Source organism: Gekko japonicus, unplaced genomic scaffold (assembly GCF_001447785.1).
Source record: "Gekko japonicus isolate JY-2015 unplaced genomic scaffold, Gekko_japonicus_V1.1 scaffold314, whole genome shotgun sequence".
Taxonomy (NCBI): Eukaryota; Metazoa; Chordata; class Lepidosauria; order Squamata; family Gekkonidae; genus Gekko; species Gekko japonicus.
In genome coordinates, this window is record NW_015170284.1 from 885,551 (window position 1) to 897,403 (window position 11,853).

The following is an 11,853-nucleotide window of genomic DNA, read 5'->3' on the forward strand; positions in this document are numbered from 1 at the left end:
CTTTTAGGACTCAAAATGGAAGAACTAATTGAGAAAAAAAAGACTCTATTCTGGTATTTAATAACGACGGCGAGAATTATCTACGCACAATGTTGGAAACAAGAGAAAATACCAGATATAGAGGATTGGATACAAAATGTTCTGTTCATGGCAGAAATGGATAAAATAACAAAAAAATTAAACAACAAAGAAGACCAAGAATTTTTTGAAGAATGGGATGACTTCAAGATTTATTTAGAAAAAAACTGGGATGTAAAACGAAATTTACTTTGTTTAGATCAATACTAAGATTAAGACTGTTATCTTGAAATGTACAAGACTTTTGGAACACAGGGGAAACGCATTGCGGGAAGCCACTGGAGAGGAGGGAGGGGAAAGGGAAACTGACTGTAAGAAAATTGTTTTGAAAATGTGAAATGTATTAAGAAAATAAAAAGTTTCTTGACAAAAAAAAAGTATCTCATAAAAGAGGGTGCCCTCCCTAAATGAGAAAATCCAAAAAGCAAACAAATCAGTTACTGCAAGAAGGCCATTTAAACAGTAACCAACTATACTATGAAAAAGATGTTAATAATATGCAGCATTTTTTGTGGGTCCCTACTTGTGGGATCAGAATGCTATATATAAGCTCAGCTTAGCTTTGCAGCCTGTCTTCTCTTGGCTGTTTGCAGTTACACAGAGAGGCAGGGAACTTAAAAGTGGAGTAGCAGAGCACATTCCCTCTTGATTGGGAATCCCCCCCCCCGGTTTTGGTGTTAGGTGGACTGAGGGCTCTGAGACACCCGTCTCTCTGCTTATGCTGAGCAGAGAGGCTTAGCTAGTGGGTTTCTCAGCTGATGACACCTATTTTGATTGTGATTCCTCTCCCCAGCTGGGGTTTGGGGGTCTTATATGAACTCAGAAATCTGAGCTACCCTGTCTCTCTGTTCACACCGGACAGAGGGCCTTAGCTAGTGGGTTCCTCAGCTGAGGACCCACATTTTGATTGAGAACGCCTCTCTTTTGCTGAGGTTTGGGGGTATCAGGTGGGCTCAGGGTTCTCAGCTACCCTGCCAGTTTGGTGTAGTGGTTAGGAACATGGACTCTAATCTGGGAGAACTGGGTTTGATCCCCCACTCCTCCACATGCAGCTGCTGGTGTGACCCTGGGTCAGTTACAAGTTCTTTCAGAGCTGTTCTCACAAGAGCAGTTCTTGAGAGAGCTCTCTCAGCCCCACCTATCTCACAGAGTGTCAGGATGTGAAGGGTGGGGTATCAGTCCAATCTCCTCCTCCTCCTCCTCCTCCTCCTCCTCCTCCTCTTCTTCTTCCTCTTCTTCTTCTTCTTCTTCTTCTTCTTTTCACCAAGCAGAGGAGCTTAGCTCCTGAGTTCCTCAGCTGAGGACCCACATTGTATACCCTCCCATTCCTCCTGATAGTGAAACAACCCCTCTGTGCCATGAGGGTGAAAGTAGGTGCAAAGGGTGCTTGTCATGGGGGGAAGACATCCTCCTCCCCCCTGCATATCACAGGCCCCTGTCCCCAGGCACCAAACCCATCCTGCCAGCCCACTGGAGCCCACCTCTAGCAGGGCATCACCAGAAGTCTCAGAGCCTTCTTCCCCTGATCGCTTCCTGGTGCTCTCCACAGAGGACAAAGACTTGTTCACACTGCCCAAAGAGCAGCAGTTGATAACACTCTTTGGAGAAGTTTCTGATAGCAGTGATTCAGAGGGGGGGAAGCATTCTCCCCTTCCACACAACTCCCTGTTGCTGCTCCTCAGTACACCCTCCATGGCCCCTCCCAGTCCAGTGCCAGAAAGCAACTGTCCCTCCTTCCACCTTCCAGCCCACACTTTGGAAACATTTCTGCACCCTCCCCAGTGACCCTTGGGTGACAGAGTGCCAGGTGTGCCACACCCATGTCTGTAGGGGCACAAACCCCAAACACTTGTCCTCCTACATGTTCCACAGGCACCTGCAAAGGGTGCACTCCAGTATTTTGTCACTGGAGGAAAGAGAGATGGCTAGTGGGAGGAAGAAGAGGTCCACACCCTCTCAGCAGGGAGAAATGGAGGAGTAGCAGGAGGCCCCTCCAAGAAAGGCTGCCCACATTCAGGGTGCTGTGGGTGGGACATCAAGGCAGGCCACCCTCCAAGAGGTCATTCCCATAGGGACACTGACAGTGCCATCCAGAAGGGCTATGTCGAGGGCCCAGGAAGCAGTCACTCACCTCATCGACAAGATGATTACTGTGGATGGCCAGCCCTTCTCCCTCATGGAGGATGTAGCCTTTCACTGGCTGCTGCAACACCTGGCTCCCTGGTACCCCATCCCCTCATGGAGGACCATGAGCTGATGAGTGTTGCCTACCATGCACCACTCCACAGTGGTGATGGTCAAGAGTGAGTTCTCCAGAGTGCAAGGCAAAACTGTACACTTCACAGCAGACCTCTGGAGCAGCCAACAGCATGGCTACCTCACCCTCACTGCCCACTGCTGGCAACCAGAGGACCTGTCAGGGCATGGCCCAGGAGGTTACATGCAATAATGTACTGGACTTAATGCACAACATTAGTGATATTTAGGGGGTGCCCAACTATCTATAGCTGGAAATGGTTCATATTGCGTGCCTTGATGAAAGTGAAGATGTCTGGAAAAGATTATTTTCGGCATGTTGTGCGTGTTGTGCTTCCAGTGTCTGGCTGGGGCAGGTCTGCCCAGGTGAAGTTTTCCTGTGAGTTTGATGTCACTGGCTTGTTCCTGATTGGTTCCATAGACTCCTGTAACTGCCGCTCTCTTTTCCAGAGAGAGCACTGGGGAGACCTTTCCTGGGGGTCCATAACCCCAGAAATGTAATCTTCCCCTAACCTGGAGAGAATGTAGAGGAACATGTGGCAGGGTGAGATTCCCTGTGTGTTTGGTGTGTGTAGCTTGTAGGGGGTGCATTCTATACACTTTTGAACCTGTGCCTGACATTTCCCCCAAAAGCACTTTCCTGGCTTGAGCTTAGTCCCATTGGGTTTGTAGTGCCACAGTGGCACAGGTACTGTTTGGCATATTGCACTAGTTCTGCTGGGCTTGCAAAAATGCCCCCCACCTTCAGTTTCTACTGGGAGATACTCTTTGGGTGAAGAAGTACTTTTTTAAAATCTGTTCTAAGCCTACTGTTCATTAATCTAATTGAGTGCCCACAAGTTCTTGTATTGTGGGAAAGGGAGAAAAGTATGTCTTTCTCTGCCTTCTCTATCCCAAGCATAATTGTGTAAACCTCTATCATGTCACCCCTCAATCATCATTTCTCAAAGCTAAAGAGCCCTAACCTCTTTAACCTTTCTTCACAGAGAAGATGTTCCATCCCCTTAATCATTTTAGTTGCTCTTTTCTGTACCTCTCCCAATGTTCTAATGTCTTTTTTGAGGTACAGTGACAAGAACTGTACACAGTATTCCAAATGAGGCTGCACCATAGATTTATACAGGGGAATTATGATATTGGCTGATTTGTTTTCAATCCCCTTACTAATAAATCCCAGCACAGCATTTGCCTTTTTTATTGCAGTCACACACTGAGTCAACAACTGCAGTAAATTATCTACCATAACTCCAAGATCTCTCTCCTGGTCAGTTACCGCCAGTTCAAACCCCATCAACATATATTTATAGTTAGGATTTTTGACTCCAATGCACCATGTGGACGCCCACTCGCCCAGCCTCAACATATCCCTCTGGAGCGTCTCACAGTCCTCCCTGGTTCTCACCACCCTGAACAACTTAGTGTCATATGCAAATTTAGCCACTTCACTGCATATTCCCAGCTCCAAATCATTAATGAACAAGTTAAAAAGCACCGGACCTAGTACCAAGCCCTGTGGTACCCCACTGTATACCACCTTCCACTGTGAAAATTGCCTGTTTATACGCACTCTCTGTTTCCTGTTAATTAATCAGTTTTTAATCCACAAGAGGACTTGTCCTCTTATCCCATGACTGCTGAGTTTACTTTGGAGTCTTTGATGAGGAACATTATCAAAAGCTTTCTGGAAGTCTAGGTAAACAACATCTACTGGGTCACCTTTGTCCACATGTTTGTTCACCCCCTCTAAAAGGTTAGTGAGACAAGATCTTCCCTTACAGAATCCATACTGATTCTTCCTCGATAGGTTTTGTTTATCAACGTGCCTACTAACTAATGGATTCCACCAACTTACCCACTATTGACATTAAACTGACGGGCTTGTAATTTCCCAGATCTCCTCTGGAACCTTTTTAAAAGATGGGGGTTACAATAGCTACCTTCCAGACAGATTTTAGTGACAGATTGCATATTTTTGTCAGGAGATCCATAAGTTCACATTTGAGTTCTTTCAGAACTCTTGGATGTATGCCATCTTGGCCTGGTGATTTGTCAGTTTTTAATTAGTCCATCAGTTGTAGAACCTTCTCTCTCATCACCTCAATCTGACTCAGGTCTTTCGACACCGCATTGAAGTCGGTTGCTCTGGAGTCGGCAAGCACCTCCTATCTTCCACAGTGAAGACAGAGGGGGGAAATGTATTCAGTGTCTATGCCATTTTCCTATCATCCTTTAGTAATCCTTTCACCCCTTGAAGAAATTTTTATTGTTGGCCTTCATGTTTTTTGCAGTATGTTCATCATAGTCCCTTTTTCCCTGTCAGATCACTGACTTGCATTTTCTTTGCCAAAGTCTATGCTCCCTTTTTTTAACCTCACTTGGACCAGCCTTCCACCACTTAAAGGAATCCTTCTTACCTTTTACTGCTTCCATTACTTTGTTCATTAACCATGCAGGCCTTTTTTATACCTATTAGTACCTTTCCTAACCTGTGGTATACATTCTGAGCTTCCAGTATTGTAGTTTTAAATAGTTTCCAAGCTTCCCAAAGGGATTTGACCCACCTTACCTTTCCTTTCAGTTTCTTCTACACAAGCCAACTGATTTGACAGAAGTTACCCCTTCTAAAGTTAAATGTGGTTGTGTTGGACTTTTTGGTCAAATCCCTATTTACATAAATGCTAAACTTAATAGTATTATCACTGTTCCCAACTGGTGCTATTACGTTTACATATCTCACCAGGAATTGAGCATTACTTAGGACCAAGTCCAAGATTGCCTCCTCTCGGTTGGTTACTGTGACCATCTGTTCCATGGCACAATCATTGAGGGTATCTAGAAACTTGACTGATGACTCTTCTGTTTTATTGGGTTATATCTCATTTTTATCCTGATTCTCTTCTGCTGTTTGTTTGGGGGGCATTGCCTCTTGTTTTTATGAGTTTTAACTTGATATCAGAGTGGGGAAAATGTAAATTAAAAATCTAGAGGGAAGTTTTTAATTGCCATGCTACATATTGTATCTGATGAATCAGATGACAGCAGTGGCTTGCCATGGTCTCAGGCAGAGGTCTCTTGTATTGTTTACCACATGATCATTTTAACATGCCAGGGTTGAACCTGGTACCTTCTGCTTGCCAAGCAGATGCTCTACCACTGCACCTGGGCTCCTTGGACCCATCTTGTCCAGTATTGTCTATTCAAACTGGCAGCGGTTTTGCAAGGTCCTGGAAGAAAATCTTTCCAGTTGCTACTACCAGAGATCCTCTAGTTGGAGATGCCAGGGGTTATTAAACTTAGAAACTTCTGCACGCAAAGTACGTACTCTTCCCACATGTCTGGTCCCCCACAGCTATTAATCCAATACACGTTTAGGCAAAGTAGTATTTTATTAAAGCTATGATAGAGCAGGAACAAGTTCACTGTCCAGAATGCCTGGGCCAGGATGGGCAAGGAATAATGTAAGACATTCAAACAGGGTAATAACCAATAACCTCCATTCCCGCCGAGCAGGCAGACTTCAGGTTACGCGCTCAAAAGCCTGAGAAGCAACGTTCCTAAAACCCTAAACAATTACAGCTTCACACGGTACAGTTCATTATACATTTGGCAAAGCAGCTCCCACACACACCTGTTAACCTTGCAGATAAGCGTTGCCTAGCGTTTACAGACAGGAATGCATGAGACAAGATCATACACAGGGAAGATAGGGCATGCGCAGATGCCAGGGGAGAGTGGGGGGGGGGAACCAACTGCCTCCCAGCCTCCTATGGCAGCTAGCTGACACCACAGTACGATGACCATTGTGAAGCCTGGATGTGAGTGTATTTCATATGAGAAAATGCCCTCCATGGTGCAGAGTGATAGTTTTGCATATCATATTTGATTGTTTGGCTACACAGAGATCAGGAAAGCTTCCAAAAGGCATGAATAAGTGTTTAAGAGAGAATATGAGCATATGAGCACAGTGAATGAAGGAACCTGTGACAATCAACCCAGCAAGGGATGCTGAACATGGGCAATAATGGTTCTTCAGAAGGTATCAGTGCTGTCAATGAGTCTGTTGAAAAAGTTCAGTCTCACTATGACCACGTATTTTGATGACAACTTCCTGAGTTATTTTTAATTGCCTGAGAATGAAATCATCCATCTTTTGCCTTCTAAGGTCCATTCAAGTTAATCTAGTTCCTTTTTGGTCTCTTACAGCTACTGTAATCCTTAATGAGCTAAACTGGACAGAAGCCCTGGAGGATGTATTTGTAGAAAACCGAAAAGAAGACCCATCTCTGCTGTGGCAGGTCTTTGGCAGTGCCACAGGTGTGACTCGCTTCTATCCAGGTGTGTGACATTCTTAAAATGGAAGGAGGGAACCGTACAATTATGGGGTTTCAGCAACAGTGCTGTAATCACACAGTCAATATTTAAGGAGAAAGACATGCCTGGGGTGATCAGAGTTAGTACCATAGCTCCTTATAACGCACAGTAAAGTTAATGGAGTGGACTGTGTTTCCAATAGTAGATTGCCTTGGGCCATTGCCCTTGAAGATTGGTCCTGTCGTGATTAGTTTCATTAACAGTATATGGCCCAGGAAGTGCTTATGACAGAGGATAGTGATCTCTTTGCATGCTCTCCTTTCTTTTCTGTCTAGGATTTCACCGTATGGGCTAGATGTGACGTTTTGACATGATCATGAATGGTGGAGAAAGCAGATAATTGGCTCTCCTTCCCCCTACAAACCAATAGACCATATTGGTGATTCTAGAATCTAGCATGATGATATAAAAACCAAATAAGGATAGAATACTTTGTGCTGTGTACTGTGTGCTTCTCAGCAGGAGTCTGTGGAACATCCATATTTTCTTTCTATACTTGTCTCATTGCTGTCTTCTTCTTCTTCTTTTCTCTGTCTCTCCACTTGTCTTCACCCTCTTCTGGCTCCTTCTCAGTGTCATGGCTGCCCTCAGTTGTCCTACTTTCCCAGCTGCTCCTCACTTCTCAACCATCTTCCTAACATTTTTAATGTGCTTCATTCCTTACAATCCTTATCTCATTTATCTTCACAACAATGTTGCAAGGTAGGTTATCAATAGGCCCATTTTACAGGTGGGGGAATGGTGACTGAAACAGCAGACCAAGCTAGATGTGGCATACAGATGCATATTACATTATTCTTCTGGCCTCTTTAACAGGAAGATTTACTTTGGGTGAGTTTTATAGTTAATTCCACCTGCTATTTTGCTGCTTCAAATCTCCCCCAAGTGGCTCTCAAGACTCTGAGAAAGCTGCTGGGGATGCACTTTCATTTGGGGGAAAAGCAAGTTGGGGAAGAGGTGAGCACCCCTCTGCCTAGTGTTTCTCTGATCCTGATCATGCCACTGGAAAAGGTTTTCCTCTCTGAACAGGCATCAGAGTAATGTTACATGCCTCTGGATGTGACATCCAGTTTGCCCAGAGGGGCTTCTCTAAGGCTTCCTACTGAGCTCATGGCTGAGGGTTCAAGCAGGCAAGACAAAGATCACAGGTTTCTTTCCCTCACTAAAGTCATGCAGTCTCAATGTGCTTTGGGAGCATGAAGTGAAGGGAGAGGGGGTTTAACCCTTGAACCTCAACTTGGTTTTGTTCTTGAAAACTGGTTCCCCCATTCTGGTACTAACGTTTTAAAGGACAAAATACATGTTTTTAAAGAATATGGCTTTCTTCTTTAAAGCACTAATAGCAGCATGGGGAGCTAGTTTAGAAGAGTATAATCATGTCAACTCATGTCAAAAATGATATCCATTATACCATACTGAATGTGGACAGGTCATTGTAACCTAAGCATGCTAATCTAAGCTTCTGGGAACAAAGAGGCAGTACGAATATACATTTTTTAAAAAATGTCTCTATGAACTCATTGCAGGGAGAATGCATTCAAGATTGTGAAAGCCCTTCTAAAATTTGGCACAGTTTTATTTTGTTTTATGCCAATGTTAGCAATGCAAGACAAAGTAGCATGGCTTTGTAGGCAGGAGCTAAGGAATTTATTTGATTGTTGATAATTTATACCCTGATTTTTTAATTCACAAGAATTGATGAAAAGAAAAACAATAATTTTCAAAATCTAGAAACAAAGCAAAATTAAATGTGCAAATTTAAATATATGTCAGTGATCTACATAACTACAGTATAGGTCCTTTTAACTCTTTATAATGAAAGTCACTCAAAGCATAGGGCCAAAAAGCTGGCCAGAAATATAGGTGCTCCTAGAGCAGTCCATCACATGGGGCTGGAAACAGCAACACCTGCTTTTCTCTAATGAGCATCCCTCCCAATCTGTCTGTGCTGATCTATGACATTCTTATTGTCTGATAACACTTTCTTTGTAAGCAACATTCTTACATCTGAGCACATGAAGCTGCCTTAACAGAATCCGACCATTAATCTATCAAGGTTAGCTTTGTCTACTTTGACTGAAAGTGGTTCTCCGGGGTCTCTGGTGGAGAGCTTTCACAATACGTGCTACATGATCCTTTTACTGGAGATGTTGTGGATTGAACCTGGGACCTTCTGCATGAAAAGCAGATGCTCTGTGACTGAGCCACAGCCCTTCCGCATGTCCTCTCTATTACTTGTGGCCAGTGAACCTTTCTATGAAGTCTTTGGTGCCTTAGCCCCCTCTGATTGTCCCTCCTTGTACCAACATCTGCTGCCCTAGCAAGCAACAGCTTCTTGTCTTTCCTTTCTCTCATTGCAGCTACCCCCTGGAGGGTACCTGATAAGATTGACCTATATGATGTCCGACGAAGGCCTTGGTAAGTGAAAGATAAAGGAATCACACTGAGTACTAAGTTATATACCACAGGGAACAGTAATGAACTTTCACATTAGAGTTGATGGCCATAGACATGGTCTTGCGTAAAAATTATTATACATACCTTTTTCTTCCTTTGTGAGGTTGAGAATAGCTTACATGAGTGTCCAAGGAAATCTCCTGTCCAAGCATTCACTAGACCAATACCTGTTTAGATTTCTAATGTCTAAACACATTTTACATGAAAACAAGAATGTAAATCAAACTGCATGAAGTCTCAGGGCATACCCAGATAGCCAAACAGTTCATATTCCCAGCCATTTTACAGATAGATCAGTATTCTTCTTTAGTGTAATGTCAGACCTACATGTTATAGAGGGGACAATCGTCTTGTTAGGGATTCCACAGATTTTGCAGAGAACCTGTGCAGAGAACACAGATTTACTCAGCTCAGCCCAAATAATGTGAACAGCTGCAGAACAAGACTGTTTAGAAGCCAGCTCTCAGTTGAACAAAGATCAGCTGTGAGTTGATTTCTGACTTCCTCTCTGGCAAATTTTGCTGGTTCCCAGCCTTGCTAGGAGACAGTGGTTTTTCATGGTGGGGATCAGAAGCCGACTACTAGCCGAGCTCCCAGTTAGCTGAGAGTTGGCTTCTGATCACCTAGTCCTGGAATTGTTGCTACTTGCCAGAATTGCTGGGGCACATCCAAGGGTTTTTTGGTAGCATGAATCAGAAGCTGACTTGTAGGAATGGGCTTTTGATCCCCTCCTCAAAAAAAATCACTGTGTCCTGGCAAGGTTGAGACATAGCAAAGCTGGAGATCAGAAGCCTCTTAGCTGATCCCCTGATCAGCTAGGAGTCAGCTTCTTATCCCTCCCCCCCAAAAAAAATGTGTCCCAGCATCAGACTTGTGGGAAAGTTTCCAGGTCTGGGAGATCAGAAGCCAACTCTCAGCTGATCCTTGCAGTCATCTATGAATAAAATTCTGGTTTCCCTGTCCTAGCTTACCTGGTGTGCAGAAATACAGGGACCAAGCAAAATTTCCACTGCAGGCAGGATAATGTGATAGATATATATTTGCATTCAGATGATGCGGGATCAACTGGAAGTTGACTTCAGATCCCATGCTGCAACTAGCTTGCCACTGCCGATGGCATGAATTGGTTGCAGATGTCTGATCAGTCTGTCAACAAGCTGCTTAATCAGAAGTAGTAAACAGGTCATGAGCAAAACTGGCAAGTAGAAGTAGAGAAGAGATTAGATTAGATTTATATCCCATCCTTCCCTCCCTGAAGGCGTGTTAAAGTGGCTTACAGTCTCCTTTCCCTTCCCCTCCCCTCCCCACAACAGACACCCTGTGAGGTAGGTGGGGCTGAGAGAGCTTTCTCAAGAATTGCTCTTGAGGCAGGAATTGGTAAAAATCATCCTTCCTCCTTGTGCATGCAGAATTGATTGATAGGGTCCAGCCTAACATTTGCATTGACATTAATAAAAGTAGCTTTGGATGAGTGGAATGCATGTTTCTAGCAACACTATGTTGTGATTTGAATGCTAGGAAAATGCAGTATTCTGGCAACAGAAATGTCATCTGGAGTGAAGACATCTGTATCCCATCAATAAATAACAACTGTGCCTCTTTTGTACAGAAAATGGACCCTTAAATCAGTATGTCAAAGAAAATAATCATGAATTTATTGTCTCTCAGAAATGGCGAAGGCTCAATTCACCTGGTTTTTGCTCTGCTATCTGAAAAAACAGTGCATGGCACGTCTTTGGGTTTCTGAATTTCGGCCACATGCTACAGTTTTCTTATCATGCTGTCCTTCTGAGATCTTCACTCCCCTCCAAAAAAACCTGCCCAGTTTTAAAGAAATCCCAAAAGCCACAGAGACACTTATGAGAATTTGTCATCATAAGGAATTACAGGGCTAGAAGTGCTCTGAAAGAGTATCTGTGAATAAGATCAGGAACTGGCAAAAGAGGGGTTCTTTATGGACTGGGCTTCCCTTTCCCTTTGCTCCTCAGATTTGGTTGAAAGTAAGGGAAGGACAACTAATGTCTATGGAACCATTTGCACTCTTTCCCCTATCCCTACATATACCCCTCATAGTTTGTGGGTGAGGTGAAGAGCCCATGTAAGAATGTGTAAAAGCAGCTGTTGGCCAGTCATGCATGAGAAAAATTTACCATCTGTGCGGACTGATCATCCTATACTATGGTTGCCAACTTCAGGCTAGGAAAATCCTGGAGATTGGGGGATGGAGTCTGAGAAGGGCAGGATGTGGTAAAGGGAAGGATCCTCAGCAGGGTATAATGCCATAGAGTCCACCCTCCAAAGCAGCTGTTTTCTTCTGGGGGAACTGATCTCTGTAGTCTAGAAATCAGTTCTAATTCTGGAAGGTCTCCACCTGGAGGATGGAGCCCCATCCTATACTTACTTGGTAAGATATCTGTAATGTTGCAGGCAGGATAATGTGATAGATATATATTTGCAGAAGGAAATGCATAACACCAGGTCCTGTTTTGCAAAAGGCATGGAGGCAAACTCCTGAGCGCCTTCAAGTGTGTCTTCAACCTTTTTGCTTCTGTAAATTATCTCAGCTACCACCAAGCAGCAGCGCTTTCTGAGTAATGAAATGTAAATGAGCACTGTGCTCCCAGCACCGCTAGAAGGGTCTATTAAACTGGAGTGGGATTTGCCCAGGCCATGTGTGCATGCAGCCTGCAA

General features: G+C 44.0%; 1 protein-coding gene across 1 annotated transcript in view; it reads left to right on the plus strand.

The window, feature by feature from the left end:
* The window catches only part of CACNA2D2 (calcium channel, voltage-dependent, alpha 2/delta subunit 2), an 871,471-nt gene that overhangs the window by 708,020 nt on the left and 151,598 nt on the right, over positions 1-11,853 (plus strand). Inside the window, exons 7-8 of the mRNA XM_015417855.1 lie at positions 6,538-6,669; positions 9,066-9,123. Coding sequence (XP_015273341.1) covers positions 6,538-6,669; positions 9,066-9,123 — 190 coding nt within the window. The remainder of the gene's footprint in view (positions 1-6,537; positions 6,670-9,065; positions 9,124-11,853) is intronic.